The 18,328-nt window shown below is 36.3% G+C and overlaps 1 protein-coding gene across 3 annotated transcripts in view; it reads left to right on the top strand.

The window, feature by feature from the left end:
- The window catches only part of USP45 (ubiquitin specific peptidase 45), a 131,549-nt gene that overhangs the window by 57,730 nt on the left and 55,491 nt on the right, over window positions 1-18,328 (top strand). For all 3 annotated transcript variants that reach the window (XM_071218607.1, XM_058307185.2, XM_058307186.2), the window contains exons 9-10: window positions 5,432-5,519; window positions 15,692-15,773. In XM_071218607.1, the coding sequence (XP_071074708.1) occupies window positions 5,432-5,519; window positions 15,692-15,773 (170 nt within the window). The remainder of the gene's footprint in view (window positions 1-5,431; window positions 5,520-15,691; window positions 15,774-18,328) is intronic.

Genomic DNA, 18,328 nt, shown 5'->3' with positions numbered 1-18,328 from the left:
ATTAATTTTATTAATTTTATGGATCACAGGTTCTATTTATTTAAACTAGTTTTCTGTGTGGTTGGTATTAAGTGTTAAAATCTCACACATGATTGTGAAATTAATCAGTTTCTTCTTTTATTTCTGTGCTTTTTTTCTTATATGTTTTTAGGCTTTGGTATAAGATTCATGCAAGTTCAAAATCCCTATCTTCTTCCTGTGTTTTTCTTTTTTTTAGGAGGTACTGGGGATTGAACCTGGGACCTCGTACATGGGAAACAGGTGCTCAACCACTGAGCTACACCTGCTCCCCTCCTGTGTTCTTAATTTTCAACCTTTTCAGGAAACTTTGTTTTAGGTTTGTCTTTTTAAAAAGTAGTTATGACTGGATTTTAGAATCTGGTGTGATAATCTGTTGTTTAGTAGGGGAGTTTAATCTGTGTAATGTTACTGTGATTATTGATACTTGAACTAATACTTGTACTATCTGATTTTGTGTTTTTTGTTTACCGTATTATTTCATTTGCTTTTTAAAAATTATTTTCTCTTTGGTTGACCTCTTTTAGTTTCTCCATCTGTAAAATGGGGAAATATGAGTATTTATAAAATAAGATTATTGTATTAAATGAGTTCACTTTTGTAAATTTAGAACTCTGCTTTGTGCTCAGTACTTCTATTTAAGTGTTATTCACTGTCATCATCGTTCTGTTGGATTGGAAGAGTTTTCTATGTTCCCTTTATTTTTCCTATTTGAGATTACTCCTTTCTTTTGCACACAAGTATATATGTAAATACACATGCATATTTTCTTCTGGGTGTGTTCCTTAGTATTAACTTCTACTCCTTCGACTGTTTTTAGCTTAATGTTTATCTATCTTTTCAATGTTTATACCTGTGGCTTTATTTTCTGATTTCTAGAATTTTTTATTGGCCATATTACAAATATCTACATGTTCTTGTTTAATTTTTTCCTGTTTTTCTTAACATCCAGCTTTTTATTGGCAGTTTTTGCCTTTATGTTTTGGGGGATTTCCAATATATTTACCATGAATTCTTTGAGATAATTCTATAAAATTTATTTGGAGTAAAGTTAAGTTCATTCCATTTGTTGATTTTAATTGTCTTTTTATCAAAAGATTTTTCATGTGTTTTATGATATTGTTTTGTAGGCTTATGAGGAGTAGAATATTTATTTATTTATTTTTTCCCATCTTCATCCCCCTGCTTTGCCATACTTCTGCCACCCTCCCCTTGCCTCCCTGTTGTTCCCTCCCTCCTCTCACCTCTTTTCCCCAAATCCCCCTCCAAATCTTTTTATGGTTCACAGTTACTGGGCTGTCATGGTTTGGGGATGCTATAGAGCCAGTAGAATTCTTGGCTTAGCTTCTTGTCACTGTGCATGTGTTTTATTGTAACCTTAGGCAGGATTTGTGGAACTTTTTGTGTGTGGGCTTCCTTTTAGCCTCATAGTAAGGTCAACCATCCTTAAACAATGTTGTTTCCTCTGCTGTTTTGTGTTTGTGTACCATTTTTGGTCCATGGGATTTATTTTGTATTGAATCTCAGTTATGTCTTTTTCTTTTCTTTCTATTTTTATATTTTGTGTATTTTTTGGAATAGAGGGAATTTTTGGTTTGTTAATTGACTGATTCATCTAAACCCAGAAGACCTCTCCACAAATTCTTTTATTCTAAATTTCTTCTTTTTCTTGATAGTTTACTCCTGTTTTTATGTGTGTGCTTGCATTTTCCTCTTACAACTTGAAGTTTTTTAAAGTCCTCTCCTCTTTCCTGCATTAACACCTTTTCCTTTGAGTGCTTAGTCTGTTCCCCTTATTTTGAATTGGCTCAATCTTTTCATATGCTTGGTGATTTTTTCTCATTCTTTTTATCCTTTAAGGTTGAAGGTCTCTTTGGGTTTTTATAGCTCAGATGGACTTCTGTAAGTTATTATATGATTTTTTTTTATTGATTTTGTAAAAATATTACATTAAAAAAAATTTATATGAGGTCCCATTCAACCCCACCACCCCTACCCCACCACTCCCCCCCAGCAACACTCACTCCCTTCATCATGACACATCCATTGCATTTGGTAAGTACATCTCTGGGCATCTCTGCACCTCATGGTCAATGGTCCACATCATGGCCCATACTCTCCCACATTCCATCCAGTGGTCCCTGGGAGGATTTACAATGTCCGGTGATTGCCCCTGAAGCACCATCCAGGGCAACTCCAAGTCCCAAAGGCGCCTCCACATCTCATCTCTTCCTGCCATTCCCCATACCCATCAGCCACCATGTCCACTTTTCCCATTCCAATGCCACCTTTTCTCTGTGGGCCTTGGATTGGTTGTGTCTGTTGCACCTCTATGTCAGGAGGAGGCTCAGATTCCACATGGATACTGGATGCAATCCTCCTGCTTTCAGTTGTAGGCACTCTAGGCTCCATGGTGTGGTGGTTGTCCTTCTTCAACTCCATCTTAGCTGAGTGAGGTGAGTCCAATAAATCAGATTGTAGGAGCTGGAGTCTGTTGATGCTCAGGGCCTGCCTATCCTATTGTCAGTCCAGAGATTCAAATCCCCTAAATATATCTTGAACCCCAACACCAACTACAATTCCAGTAAAGTAGGATGAAAGTCTTATGAAAAGAGATCCCATCTGAGTCCAGTTCCATCACGCAGAAACACCAGCTCCAAAGAAGGGCCATCTGACATGGCAGTGAACCCCGTCTGCCATGACCATAGAACCCGTGGGTCTCTTTAGCCCTCAAAGGAACCAACACCTGGGGGTTGCATCCACTCCATCTGTCTTCCAGACTCTGCTCAGCTGTGCACAGGGGCAATCCTTCTGACAGCCTCCAGACTCTTTTTTAGAGACTCGTAGCCATATAAACTCATTTCTGCTTTCCATTTCCCCCTTACATTAAGTCAAACAGCATTTTAAAGTCATGTTATTATATGTAGACAGGGATATTCTGCTGATCCACATTGAACCTTTAGGTCAAGGTCATTTTCTAGTTCCATCTTCAGCTGGTATTTGGTAGTGATCCCTCGGTGCCAGGGAGGCTCATCCCCGGGTGTCATGTCCCACGCTGGGGGGAATGCACTGCATCTAGATGCTGAGTTTGGCTTCGAGACTGGCCACATTTGAGTAACATGAAGGCTGTCAGGAGGAAATTCCCAGGCACAGTGCTGGGGGATTGCCGCTGTTCCCCTAGGGACCATGACAGAGCACCTCCGGCCAGGAACTCAGTACCACCCCCAGCTGTAGTTTTTAATTGTTGCCACTATGAGTATATCCAAACATTACCATGCACCCTGGACATATGCCCTGTACAGCTCCCTGTCAGCCATATATCACCTGTCAATAGTATCCTATACCAGTATTCCTCCGCTGCCATTGTTGAACCACTCTGTGATCCAAAACTTCCTGAAAATTGAAGCCCAATATAATGTCAGGTTCCCTTACTAGTAAAATGGCATATAGCGATGGGTTTAAAGGTTAGATATTGAATACGTGTTGACTTGGAAAAATTCTACATCCTGTCTTTTTCTTTTTTTTTTTCTCCCCTAATTATTGAACTTCTCTTCACAAGAGCCCTAGTCCACAGTAATTCATATATACAATATACAGTACTCCCCCACATCTACCATTAAACCTTTTCCCTTCCACAGCGATATTCTTATAACTTATTCATATCATATTTACTTAAAGTGATGTACAGAGTCTGAGACAATAGCTTTCAAACAAGGTGACATCCGTGCTTACATTGTGTTCCATACTTTAGGATATACAGTTTTCTAAATTTTTAGTTATCCTATGTTTTAATTATATGATTTTATTTCCCAGTCCTAGTTAAAAAAGAAGGCAGAAAAATCCAGGCTTTTATATTTTCTTCAAGGGTTTAGAAGGCTGTAGTTTGTGCATGAATGAGATGGAAATATTTGCAGAGACATGGTGGAGGCAATAACTCTCTTGTTCTGGCACGGTTTCTTCCTTGTGTGATTCTCTAACAGCTTTAAATTGTATCCTCCTTCCACCTGCCACCCAGCTGGTAAAGATCTCTAAAGGATTCTCTTGTTTCCCTTCTCAGTCTTCTGCTTCGCTGACTGTCCTTGATACCTATAGCCCACGTATAGTGAGTGCCATACAGTTTCTGCCTATCATTGATTCCAGCTGTGGAGGCCCAAATAGAGCAGAAACTTGTGTCCATCTTGCTTTCTATCTTCCTCTCTGATCTGGAAGGTCAGTGCTATCTACCCCATGCAGAAAAGGAAGTAAATGAAAGCATTCTCTGTAAACCATTCTCTGTGCTATGTTGCTCTTTGCTACTTCTTAGCAAATAAAGTAAGTGAAATGGTGTTTTCAATTACAGGTTAGTTTCACAACCAGCTCAGTTTGCTCTTTTTAGCTGACCAGGACTCACATGAGTGCATATTATTAGGATGAATGTTTATTATGAGATAATGAGTTATAAATGCTAAATAGACTCAAGAGTCAAAAGACATGGATTTATGTTCTTGCTTTTACTATTAGTGGATCTTAGCTTGTTCCTTAATTTTCTCAAGTGTAAAATGGAGTTCAAATTAATTATGAATTCCTTAACACACTGTGATGTATAGCAAATGAATTACATTATGTACTTTGTAAGACAATTGTATACTTGTTTTTTACTGCTGTAAGATATTCTTATAATTTTGTACTATTTTGGCAGAATTCTTTTTCCATCTTAGATCACTTTTTAAATTTAGTGCTTATTTGCATTTAAGGCAAAACATTCATATAGCATTGAAGTTTATTGCAGAAAATATCACTTTTCAGAGTTACTGAAATCAATTAAATATTTGCTGCATTAATAATCCATGATATTGAGCACTTGATCTTTTTATTAAAATAATGTACAAGAAATCTAATTGTCAAATCCTTAAAAGAAATAGATTCACAGAGATTAATTTATAGCCCTGTGTTTTAATATGACGAATAACTTCCTTTTCCTTTGTATTTTAGTAAGACCAGTCACTAGCTTTTCCCTTAAAGTAGAACGAATATAGAGCCCAGTGGGTTAGGTTTGAATATTGTTTTCGTGCTAGCTGTGTGACCTTGCAAATCATTTAAATAGTCCCTCTGATTATTACAACTATAAGCTGGGATAGTTGTACACCCATGGTTGTTTAAGGATTATGTGATTTAACATATGTAAAGCTCTTTAGCCTGTGCTTGGCATATAGTAGTTGCTTAATAAATATTAGCCACACTGTTCTCAGTGGACACTTAAGATGTCATCCAAGTTGGAAGAGCAATCAGTTTTGTCTTTCTACCTAGTGGAAAAAGTGGTAAACTGAGTCTTTCGATATATGTTATGTCAAAGTAATTTTAAATAATAGTAACATTTTGCTGATGTAATATGTAATTGTTAATATTTTTCTATCCTGTTTTGTTTAAATCATAGGGCACCTCGGTTTAAAGGTTTCCAACAGCAGGACAGTCAGGAGCTTCTTCATTATCTGCTTGATGCCGTGAGGATAGAAGAAACAAAGGTCAAGTTTTGTTTTGTTTTGTTCAGTGTTTATTACATATTCTCTTTGAGAAGAGGGTACAGAACTAAGAATTCTATAATTTAAAATTATGGTTGAGAAGTAAATTTGATCTTTTTCTAAAATTCTTCCTATTTTTCTTTCTCTTCTAATATAAGGTTTTTTTTCCCTCAACCCTTTTACAACTTTATTATTTCTGTATTAGTTAATACCTTTTGTCAGCAAATAATAGAAATCAGTTCAAAGTTGCTTAAGTAAAGAAAAAGGAATCTAAGAAGCCAAGCACAGGGGAACGTGGCTAAAATTGAGAAAGGAACAGCAAGGTTGTCAGGAAAGGATTCTCTTTATTTTCCTGGTTTCTCTGGCTGCACAGATTTTCTTCATTCATCTCTCTGTAAACTGAATAATTTTTCTACCTGAATGACCACCATAGTTCCTAAATTTGAATATTGTCTTTTCACCAATACAAACTCTAAACTGGCTGTTTGTGAATCCCAACTCTAAATTCCTAGGAGAGAACTTTCCCTATCCCATCTTGGATTAGAGTCCACTCAGGAATCGGCCACCTGTGGCTGGGAGGGTGGGTTACTCCCTTGTGTCAGGGAACTTTTCTTGTAGACTTCCTGGATACTCCAAACAGTGTTTTTTAAAATCCTGTTCCTCAACTGACTGACTGTTTATTGACTTTCACATTACGTTAGTTAAATTCAGTTTTTTTTTTGGAGGTCCTATGCAAAGAGGATATGATTTTATAGGTAAAATGCATGATATTAAAGACACGAAATTTATAGCACACATCCTACATTTCCCCCCTTCTCACTCATGGTAGACATTGCTTATTGTTCCTAACAGTCCTGCTGGGTCTGGATTCAGCCTCAGAATCATTCTTGGCATAGCACTGTGGGTTGCCATTGTCTATCATAATTGGCATAATGACTGAAAACCTGCTCTCTGTTCAAGGCCAATGCCCTTCTTAATCTATATGTTAATATGGAGTAAAGCAGCCAGGTGTGAGGGAGGCGCTTATATGTTTGGGGTAGGTATTACTAGGCAGGGTGGGCCCTCTTTTTTTTTTTAATTGCAACATTGCAGTGTCTCTTTTCTCCTCTTGGCCACTTTTCAGCGGGGAGAGTTACGGTTCTAATTCCTTCCGTCCTCCCTCTCTCACTCCCACATTTTCTGAAATGACTCAAATTCCGACTAAACATTGGAAAGGAATTTAGTTCTTACTTTTCCTCTTTTCTTCCTTTGTATTTAGTATGAAAATACAATTTCATCATAGTAGTTCCTGATTCACATTTCCACTCCCTCGGTGTTTAGCAACATCTCACTTCTAATGACTATTTATAGTCTCCCAGGGTTTCTGTGGCCCTATGTATCCCTGTTGAATTTTTCAGTGTTCTTGCCTATCCTGATTTATTTCCCTTCCTTCCCTCCTTCCTTCCTCCCTAAACTTTATTTTTAGAGAAATTTTAGATTTACTTGTACAGAAAAATTACACAGAAAATATAAGGAATTCCCATATAACCCCCTCCCATAACACACCCACACCCATAATTTCCTGTTATTAACATTGTACATTAGTGTGGTACATTTGTTACAGTTGATGTACCAATATTGAAGCATTACTACTAACCAAAGTATAGTTTACATATGGTTTACACTTTGTGCTGTACAGTTTTATAGGCTTTGACAAATGTATAATGTCATATGTCTGTCATTGCAGTATCATATTGAACGCTTTCACTGCCCTAAAATTGCCCTGTGTACTACCTATTTACCACCACCTCTTCTGAAGCCCTGGCAACCACTGTTCTAATATTTCCTTATGAATTATCTTAAAAATAAAGAATGAGTTAATCACTCCCTCCTGCTTCCAATCAGTGTATATTGCAGTCTCATACCTTAATTAACTATTTGACTTTCCTGTTAAATTAGCTAAATTCAACTTTTGGCAATCTCATTCCCTTCCTGTGACATCTCTACTTTTATATATTTTGATTGTGGACCTTACCACCTTCTATTTAGATTTATGTCTTTATCTGTCACCTCTCTTAGATTGTGTTCTCTTTAAGGAATGGTACTATGTTTTAGCTCTATATTCCATGTGCCTTACACATAATAGGTACTCTCTGAATGTTTATTGAATGAATTGTCTTTGCTTAATTCTATATAGGCTTCTTTTGAGAATTTGAATTGGAAGAAAATAAAATAATCAGCCTCTAAATTAAATTATAATAGCTAGTTTCTTGGGGATTTATACTTCTTTTGAAAATATTGTTTGAATAAACTGATAAACAGGATAATATTGCATTGTTTTGTTTAAAAATCAAGAGATTTTTAAATTTGGGGACATTAGTGCAATCACTCTGAGTGTTTGATCATATTTTCTTAGATCTAAAAACTGAAACAGAGTAGAGATACAGACTCAAGTTTATTTCTGTCTCCCAAACTAATGCTTTTTCTAATTATATATCATAGTGCTTATTGAAGTTTATTTTTAATACTTGGTGATCAGGGATCAGAATAAAGGTTACATTTTTTAATTTGCTATTTAAAATTTAACCAAATTATTTCACTATTTGGAAAAAATTTAAATCCCATTTGGTAATTATGATATATTAATATTCTTGTGGGGGAGGAAGGATACAAGGTTGCAAGAGAATGCATTGTCTTTGTGTTGTGACTAGTAAGTGCTGTATGATGTTCCAGGGCCTTCAGGTGATGGAGTAGTTACTTTAAGAATAACTCAGATGATCAATTGCTAGAATGATTTCCCCCCCTATGATTTGTGTACTACATAGTGAGGTCATGTTTCTTTGTAAATGCAATTAAAAGTACCTCTTTGCATTTTTTTTCTTTTTTGATATCACCAATAAAATCTACCCCTCTTCTATTTCACTTGTACTTAATGACAGTCATTTTTGCAATTAAAATCATTTAATCATAATGCTGCATTCGGATGCACAGTATCTTAAAAACCCAGGCAGTACAGCAAAGAACATCTGTTTTAGGGCTTTTGATGGTGTGACAAAATTAAAATGTCAAGTCTGTGGATCTATTCAGTGTCATAGGCAAGGACAGCCATGATGGTCAGTTCTAGTCAGTTTCCAAGCAGGAGCTGCATTGTCTGGCCTGGGAACTCTGCAGCTGTTAATCGTGCTGTTGTAACATGTCACTGCCATGTGTTTTATTGATTGAAGAAAGGCTACCACATTATGTCTGCCACCAGAATCTTTTAGTAGTGATTAAAAACTCCTGACCTCCTTCCATGTTTCAGTAGTCTTTCTAATGAATATAAATTTGAGGAATATGCCCTTACTGAATAAAGGGATCATTTGCGCAGAAATTATACATGTTTTGTGTGTAAAATAAATAAAATTGAATTTACTGTAAGAAGTTTTTTTTGATAAAAAATTCTGTACTTACCAAATTTAAGACTGTTCGTTTTTTTTCTTCAAATTTGAGCTATCACTAACTTAAAGAAATTTTTTTTATTTATTCTTCTCAAAGATAGATTACGCTAATACATTGTTATATAGCAAGATTATTTTAAAGGCAGAATACCTCAGTTAACTTAAACTACATGTTAATTTCATTGTTGTTTTTGAAAGTAGTTTAAAATGGGGATTTGAATTAGTTGAGCCTTGATTCTGCTAATTGATTAATGTGCTGCAATTGTTAGCAGCTCTCTGACCAAAGTGTTTCTCTCTTTAAAAAAAAAAAAAAAAAACCTAAATGGTTAAAAGCACAACTCCTAACAATGAGGGGTTTATTTAACTTGATGAATTACTTATTGATTAACTCTATAACAGCTTAACAGTTTAACAGCTTAGAGTCAGAGAATATAAATTCATGGCCTAGGATACAATAAAAAAACAAAAGTCTAAAAGCCTAAAAGTAATTCAAACAATTTCATTGTTTTTACTCTATTTTAGAATGGGCTATCACAGTTTACATTACAGAATATAGTAAATGTTCATGAAATCTTATTGAAAGTCAGGTCTGAATTAGTAGAAAACTCACTTTATAAAATAAATGTACAGACTTCTGAGTTAGAGGTCTTTACCTTTAGATGCTAGAAAGGCTCTTTGGAATTATATTAAATATTTATATGTGAGCATTGATAATTGTTAGAATTTTGGAAGTTATTTCAATATTTGTTTCTGGGACACATTTTAATTTCATTAGCATATGATTATGTTTCAGGATGGTATAACATGATATAAATAGCTTTATGTTTACTGTGTCAATTTTTGTAAATATTTGTAAATATTTAAATATTTTGAATATTGCATTAACTTTCAAATATACTTCAAGAGATTAGTGAATATATTAGAAAATATAATGTGCTGGTCATAGGTCAGTTAGTAAATGAAAAACTCGGCTGCACAATTATTGGGAGGTGGTATTAAAACCTTATAAAATGGGGGACAGGATGTGGGAGTGGTTGAGCACTAGCTTCCCACATGGGAGGTCCCAGGTTCTATCTCTGGTGTCTCCCAAATACAAAAGCAAACAAGGAAACAAACAAACAAACAAAAACCAACTTAGGGACTGATGTGGCTCAGTGGTTGAGCGCTGGCTTCCTGTATATGAGGTCACAGGTTCAATCTCCGGCCCCTGGTACCTAAAATAACTTAACAAAATGTATCATAAATACAGAAGAACATATACAAATAGATGTATAGTTTAAAACAAAATAAAAAGAAAAGTCTTTCACCACTACCATTCTTCTCCACCTACCCCAGTGTTAAAAATAGAATATTATTAGTACCTTAGAAACAGTCTATTCTTCTATCTAAATACTTCTTCCTCTTTCCTCATCAGAGGTAACCACTATTTTGACTTTTACAGAAATCATTCTGTTGCTTTTTCTTATAGTTGTGAGAGCTATCCGTGTATATTCAAAATAATATATTGTTTAGTTTTGAGAACTGGGTAGCAATTACAAACCTATTATCATTATTGGATGAAGGCCCTAAAATAAGATAAGCTGAGAGAGTCTTGGGTATGTGGTTTGGCATTAGCTTCTGAGTTTGCAAGAGCTGTTTTTGAGGAAGTCAGTGGGCAAAATAATGAATGTGTTCTGAGCCAGGCTTGTCAAACGCAGCATCTGGCAGAGTTCTAGGGGAGACTAGCTAGATTGCTAGTCCACAGAAGTTAAAGGGGGTGGGCTTCTATGTATTTTCTGCTTCAGAGCGCCTAACTCTCAAAAGAAGGTCAAAACAGAACAATTCTGAGGGCTGAGGTGTGTCCTTCTGATTCAATTATCGGGGCATGGAGGGAAAATATGAATGTTAGCAGCTCTTTCTCCATGTATAGTGTCCTCTGATTGTAAACATGGTACAACGACAGAGCGGATGTTGGTATTGAGGCCTTGTCTCACACATCTCACTACTACATTCTGGACTGGTTGCTGCTTCACAAATCTGAGGCACAGGTGTCACTCTGGGATTTCTCCTAACCATGCTCCTGGGAATTCCCTTTGCCTCTCTTGCATGCTGGCCCTGCTGTTGCCTGTATCCCTTACTTCCTTCTTTGGTTTGATTATACTGTCATTTGATGGTACATAATTTTTTTTTTCTTTCCTTATTCAAAATGTGATACACACATACAAATAACTTTCTGTACTTTTTTCATGTAATAGTCCTTAGCGATCTTTATATGTCAGAAGATAGGAAGCTTTCCTATTTTTAGGTGTATAATATTTCCTTGTATGAATGTCATAGCATATTAACCATTCTTTTATTGATAGATATTTATTGTTTCCAGTGTTTTTACTTTTATAAATGATGCTATGATGATTAACATTGCCCATCTGTTATTTTGTCTGTCCAACAGTTTGTCCCAACTTTGTAATAGGCTTTTCCCACTAAATTGAAACTCTCTAATTGTATACTAAATTGTTATGTGTATTTGGGTCGGTTTCCAAACATCCCTATTTTCCTCTTTGAGTACTAGGATCATACTTTAAATTATTAAGTTTTTAATACATTTTAATAAATCTAATAGAGCCAGTCATTTCTAACTATACCTCCCCTTTCCCCCAGAGTTTTCATTGCTATTCTTATTTATTTTTCCATGTCTGATTTAGAATCAATCTCTCACTCACCTTTTCTCCTTGCCCTCCCCTCCTCCAAGAAACCCCAAGCTGTTGTTATTTTTATTGGAATTATGTTAAATGTATAAATTTGAGGTAAGATTGAAATGTTTATAATACTAGGACCAAAAACATGATGTCTCTTTCCATTTGATCATTTTCTTTTGTTTCTTTCAGTAGCATTTTAAAGTTTTCCTTATTTAGATCTTAGAACATTTCTTAATTTTATTCATAGTTGTTTTATCTTTTTCATTGCCATTGTAAATGGTGCATTTTCCTTCATTATACCTTCTAATTGGCTTTTTTAAAAAAGATTTATTTATTCCCCCCTCCTTCACTGTCTCTGTGCCCATTAGCTTTGTGCTCTCTGTGTCTGCTTGTCTTCTCTTTAGGAGGCACCAGGAACTGAACCTGGGACCTCCCATGTGCGAGAGAGGTGCTTAATTGCTTGAGCCACCTCTACTCCCTCCTTGCTTTGTTGTCTCTCTTATTGTGTTTCTCCTTTATTTCTCCTTGCTGTGTCATCATCTCACTGCGCCTGCCTATTGCGCCAGCTCGCTGTCTTGCTTGTCTTCTCCAAGAGGCACTGGGAACCCAACCCTGGACCTCCCGTGTGATAGATTGGAGCTCAGTCACTTAGGCCACATCCACCTCCCTAATTGGCTTTTGTTTGTATTTGTGCACACTATCAACTTCATTATATTCATAAGCCCCATTAATAAATTCTCTTATTTGTTATTTTTCATTTCAGTTGGTTTTGACTTTCCAAGTAAGCAATCATAACATCTACAAATAATTTTACCTCCTTTACATTTTTATACCTCTGAGCTTTATTTTTCAATCTAAGTGCATTTGCTAGAGTTCTAATACAATAACTAATAGTACTGAATAGGAGATTATTTTTCTTCTTTAATCTGTTACTATGATGACTTATATTAATATATTTTCTAATATTGAACCAGTTTGGATTCCTGGAATAAAAGCCTCTTAGTCATGTTGTATTATTCTTTTAATATTCTGCTGAATGCCATTTGCTCACATTTTATTTAGAATTTTTTCATAAGTGATATTGGTGTCTTGTAAACTCTTTGTCAGCTTTTTTTTTTTAATTTTTATTTATTTATTTCACCACCACCACCACCCCCCGTCCCAGTTGTCTGTTCTCTATGTCTATTTGCTGCGTGTTCTTTGTCCGCTTCTGTTGTTGTCAGCGGCATGGGAATCTGTGTTTTCTTTTTGTTGTGTCACCTTGTTGTGTCAGCTCTCCGTGTGTGCGGCGCTACTCCTGGGCTGGCTGCAGTTTCTTTCGCACTGAGCAGTTCTCCTTATGGGGCACACTCCTTGTGCTTGGGGCTCCCCTACACGGGGGACACCCCTGCGTGGCATGGCGGCAGTCTTTGCGCGCATCAGCACTTTGGATGGGCCAGCTCCACATGGGTCAAGGAGGCCCAGGGTTTGAACCGCGGACCTCCCATGTGGTAGACCGACGCCCTAACCACTGGGCCAAGTCTGCTTCCCCTTTGTCAGCTTTTGCTATCAATATTATGCTTCAAGAAGATAATCTGGAAATTTCCCCTTTTCTCTGCCCTAGAGCATAGGATTAATAGCATTCCTCTGTGAAATTTTTAGGGCTTAGGATATTCTTCCCCCCCCCTTTTCCCCATGAAAGTTGGAAGATTTTGTCTCTTCTCAGATTAATTTTGATCATTATATTTTCCCAGAAAATTATCTACTTTTTTCCTGAGTTTTCAAATTTAATTACATGAAATTTAAGCAAAGCGGTTTGTATGATTATTTAAATTTTTGAAGTTTTGTGGATGGTTCTCCTTATTTCTTAGGTGTGGTTTTATGCTTCTTCCCTGATCTTGGGTAAGGTTAGATAGTAGGTTTATCACCCTCAAAGAATCAACTTTTGATTCACTTATTAATTCTTTTCAGTTTCTACTTTAACTTCATTAATTCTTTCCTTCTACTTTTCTTCAGTTTTGATGTCTGCCTTAGTTTGTCAGGGCTGCTATGACAAATACCTCACACTGGTTGGCCTAAACAACAGGAATTTATTGTCTCACAGTTTTGGGAACTAGCAGCCTAACATTAAGATATCATCAGGCCATGCTTTCTCCCAGAATCTGTAATGTTCTGGTAGTGGCTTGCTCATAAAATCCTTGGGGTTCCTTGGCCTTTAAAGATGCACCTCTGCCTCTGTCACAATGAGGTCTCTCCTCTGGCTTCTCCTAATTGACTGCATCTGTCTGAAGGACTCTACTTGTAAATACTTCAGCCATTTTGGATTAAGGCCTCCCGGGTTCCAATTTGACCTCATCTAAATGGGATCTTTGGAGGTCCTATTTACAAAGGAGTGCATACACACAGGCCTGGAACTAGAACTTGAACAAATATTTGTGGGGCATGATTCAAACTATCACAGTGTTCTTTTGCTAAATTTATTAGTTAGTTGCTTAATCCTTTTGTTTTTATTGTTTTTGTCTTATTTTATTTTATTTTATTTTTTATTTATTTTTCTCCCCCTCACGCCCCCACCTGGGTTGTCTGTTCTCTGTGTCTATTTGCTGTGTCGTTTTCTTTGTCCGCTTCTCTTGTCGTCAGTGGCACGGGAATCTGTGTTTCTTTTTGTTGCGTCATCTTGTGTCAGCTCTCTGTTTGGGCGACGCCATTCTTAGGCAGGCTGCAATTTCTTTGGCGCTGGGCGGCTCTCCTTATGGGACGCACTCCTTGCGCATGGGGTTCCTCTACGCGGGGGACACCCCTGCGTGGCACAGTACTCCTTGTGCACACCAGCACTGCACATGGGCCAGCTCCACACAGGTCAAGGAGGCCCGGGGTTTGAACCCCGGACCTCCCATGTGGTAGATGGACGCCCTAACCACTGGGCCAAGTCCGCTTCCCTATTGTTTTTATTTGATTTAAATATTTAAGGCTGAGAATTTTCTTCTGAACCCTGGAAAGTTTCTCAGATTCTGATATGTAGTGTTTTTTTTATTCTCTGGAAGTTTGCAATTTTGGTTTATAGTTTCCCTTTGACCTAATTTTTTTAACAACAGAATCATGAATCATTTTTATATCAGAAAGTCCAGTTTAGACAGTGTTTCCACATATTAAAACCTGCTTTACTAAAAATAATATCTTTTGAAGGAGAATATCAAGCTCTTCCTCACCCTACAATTAAATTAGAATTAGAGAAGACTAAATTCATTGTAACTAAATAGGGGCACGGTTAGTATTAAATATTATCATTTATTAAATTTGAGGAGTCTTTATTCTTAGAATACAGTATATAATCTTTTTTCAGTCTGGAACTTTTCCGTGAGGTTGCATCTTCCCCAAATATGCACAAAAGATGTGGAAATATAAACCTTGTGGTTTATTAAGAGGTACTGAAGGCAGTAATAAGTGCTCATTATTGACAACTAAGTTCAAATAAACTGTAATTATAATTGATTTGGGAATTCTTGCTGTGGACATTAATTGACATTCTGATATCAACTGATTTAGCCATGTATGTATATACATAAAATAATCCACTTGAAGATAATGCAACCAGCTTGATAGCGTCTTATATATTAAGAATTTCATCATAGACAAGAAAGTTCATTTGGTCTATTTGTTACTTCTTTTTGTCCTAATTAAGGAACACATCATTTAAAAAGAAAAAGAGAGGATGATCTTGCCAAAGCCTATAAGAAAAATGAGACTAGGCTGCTTGTTTTTTTATAGGCTGATTAAAATGCTTTCAACCCAAGAGAAAACTAAAGAGAAGGGCTTTTGACTCATTTGAGAGAATTTGGTGTTAGGAATTGTTCATTCATGGAATTTTAGAACTGGAAAAAAGGCCATTATATATATAATTTTTAAAAAGTAATTTATAGACTAGATAACTGAGAGCAACATTGTAAATTGCTCTTTGAAAGTCTGTTTATTAAGAGGATGAGGGCTGAATTCACAGACTCTTACTAGACTAGCTTCTGCTTAAAGGAACACAAAATACTGCTTTGAGGAATACATTCTAGCAAAGATTTTTAACTTATTAAATTCTTATTGACTTGTGTTACAGAGAATACAAGCTAGCATTCTAAAAGCATTTAACAACCCAACCACTAAAACTGCTGATGATGAAACTAGAAAAAATGTCAAAGGTATGTTTACTCTTTCACTGTTAAAACTTTTCTTCTAAAAGAAAATATTCAGTTTCTAGTTGGGTTAAGCACACTGTAACTAGTTATATAAAGTCCTGGCTTTGAAAAGAGGCTACACTTATACCAGTGACTGCAAGATTTTCTAATGGGATATAAAAAGAAAATGTTATAATGTTTCCATGTGAATTTTTAAAAATAAAACTAACATCAAATATACAGATTGACACTAATGGCCTGTAAAATCTCCTAAAGAAGACTTGAAAGATACAGGTTACAGAGAGGCCGGACATAGCAATCTCACTGGAAGTTCACTGTCATCAGATTTTATCACTTTGGAGTTGGTGGGCTTGATTAGATGGATTTATGGATATTACCTAGTTTTAACTAGACAAAATGCTTAAGTGCTTCAAAGGTTCTTGCAAAGAAAACCATTTATTGAAGAGAGTACTATAAATCAAGCATATATGATAGCTTGTCTGCTAGTGTTGGCTCTTCATTAGCCAAATTATAAGGCAAAAACATTTGATTATCAAATCAAAGTAGATTTATAATGATTAAAATTGAAATATAGGTTTCTATTTCATGTGATTAATGATTTACTTTGTCCTCAGTGTATATTCTGCCTTGGGATACTACCTAATGGTAGTATGAAGTCATCTTTTATAGAAGACTTTTAAAAATATAATTTCTATTTTATTGTCTCTTCTAACTTCCATTTTTTTGTAGTTTATAATGTACATATAACATGCCTGTAATTTATAAACAATGTATAATTTATATACATTGTGATTGTACACTTCAAAACTTCATTACAGCTAGGGATTCAAGATTTTTAAAATGTAGCGTCTCAAATATGCTCTTTGTTCTTTTGTGTTGCAATAGTGCCATCTAGTGCATGTTCAGAATAGTTCAGTCCAGTATTTGCCCCTATCCAGTTTTGCAATCAATTTTCAATCCCTTGTAACAATTCTTCTTAATAGAACATTTCTATTTACTATACTATTTATAAATAATTAGCATCACAATCAGTGTGTTTATTGATATATCCATATATGTTTACTCTGCCATTGGGTGTATCAAATAATGTTTTAAATGATTTAAAATGTTCTTAGTATGGGGAGCGGGTATAGCTCAGTGATTGAGTGACTGTTTTCCATGTATGAGGTCCCAGGTTCAATCCCTGCTGGTACCTCCTAAATAAATAAATAAATGTTGTTGGTATGAAATTTGAGTGAACAAATCCTAAGAAGGATAGAAGACAAGTTTAAAAAAGGCCAAATAGGCTTGTCAGTATATTTTTTTCACAATTTATTATGGAAAATTTCACATTTCTATTGCAGTAGAGCAAATACTATAATGTACCCATTTCCAGCTTAAACTACATTAACTCATGGTTTATTATGTTTCATCTATACTCTCCTAACCCCAGATTATTTTAAAGCAAATCATAAGCATAATTTCCTTTGATTTATAAACATTTCTTGAGCAGAACAACTTTTAACATTTTTTATTTCAACAATTTTATATATAACTGAGTTATTAATTGCCCTTGTTAATTTCTTACACTCTGGGGTTTTTTTTCTTTCTTTCTTCCCCTACCCCGCCCCTACTCTGCTATTTTTGCTATCTGTGTCAATTCGCTCTGTGATCTTCTGTATCTCTTTCTCTTTTTTGTCTTCTCTTCTCATCTTTCTCATCTAGGACCTTTGATGTGGAGAGAGGTTTCCTATCAGTTGCTCCATCTCAGTTCCTGGTCTCAGCTGCCCTTCACCTTCACTCTCCCCTTTTTCTCTTTTGTTGCATCATCACCTTGCTGCGTGACTCACTTGCGTGGGCACTGGCTTACTGTGCAGGCATCTGGCTTGCTGTGTGGGCACTTGGCTCACCATGGGGGCACTGGCTCACTATGCAGGCACTCATGTGAGCACTCAGCTTGCCACTCAGGCACTTGTGCAGGCACTTGGCTCACTGCCTGGGCACTCAGCTCGCCACCTGAGCCCTTGGCTCCCTATGTGGGCACTTGCATGGGCACTCAGCTCACCACATGGGCACTTGGCTCACTGCGTGGGCACTCACCTTGCTGCACGGGCACTGGCTCACCATGCAAGCACTCTTTCTCTTCTTCTTTTTCACCAGGAGGCCTCAGGGATTGAACCCAGATCCTCCTGTATGGTAGGCGGAGGCCTTGTCACTTGAGCCATATTTGCTTTGCACACTCTGTTGTTCTTACTTGTCTTTTACTACTCTGCTGTTTCCATAGCCACACGCCTGGCATCTGTGACCCTAAAAGCAAAATCTCCTTTCCATTCCCCTTTCTGCCTCTAGACAAGATGCAGAGGCTCAGGTTTTTAGTGGAAGCAGTTAAGGTGTGGTATGAATAGTAACTATTCTCTTCATTTGACCTCTTAAATTTAAGAACAGTACATTACCTCTTGCAGACTACTATAGATAATAGTCATACATTTCTTTTCAAAATTACAAAGGAAAAAGCAATACTATATAGTAAAATATATTATTAAATGTAGACTTTTGAATAAATAGAAAATAACATGCTA

This window comes from Dasypus novemcinctus, chromosome 11 (assembly GCF_030445035.2).
Source record: "Dasypus novemcinctus isolate mDasNov1 chromosome 11, mDasNov1.1.hap2, whole genome shotgun sequence".
Lineage (NCBI taxonomy): Eukaryota > Metazoa > Chordata > Mammalia > Cingulata > Dasypodidae > Dasypus > Dasypus novemcinctus.
This window is presented reverse-complemented; position numbering and strand designations above follow the sequence as displayed.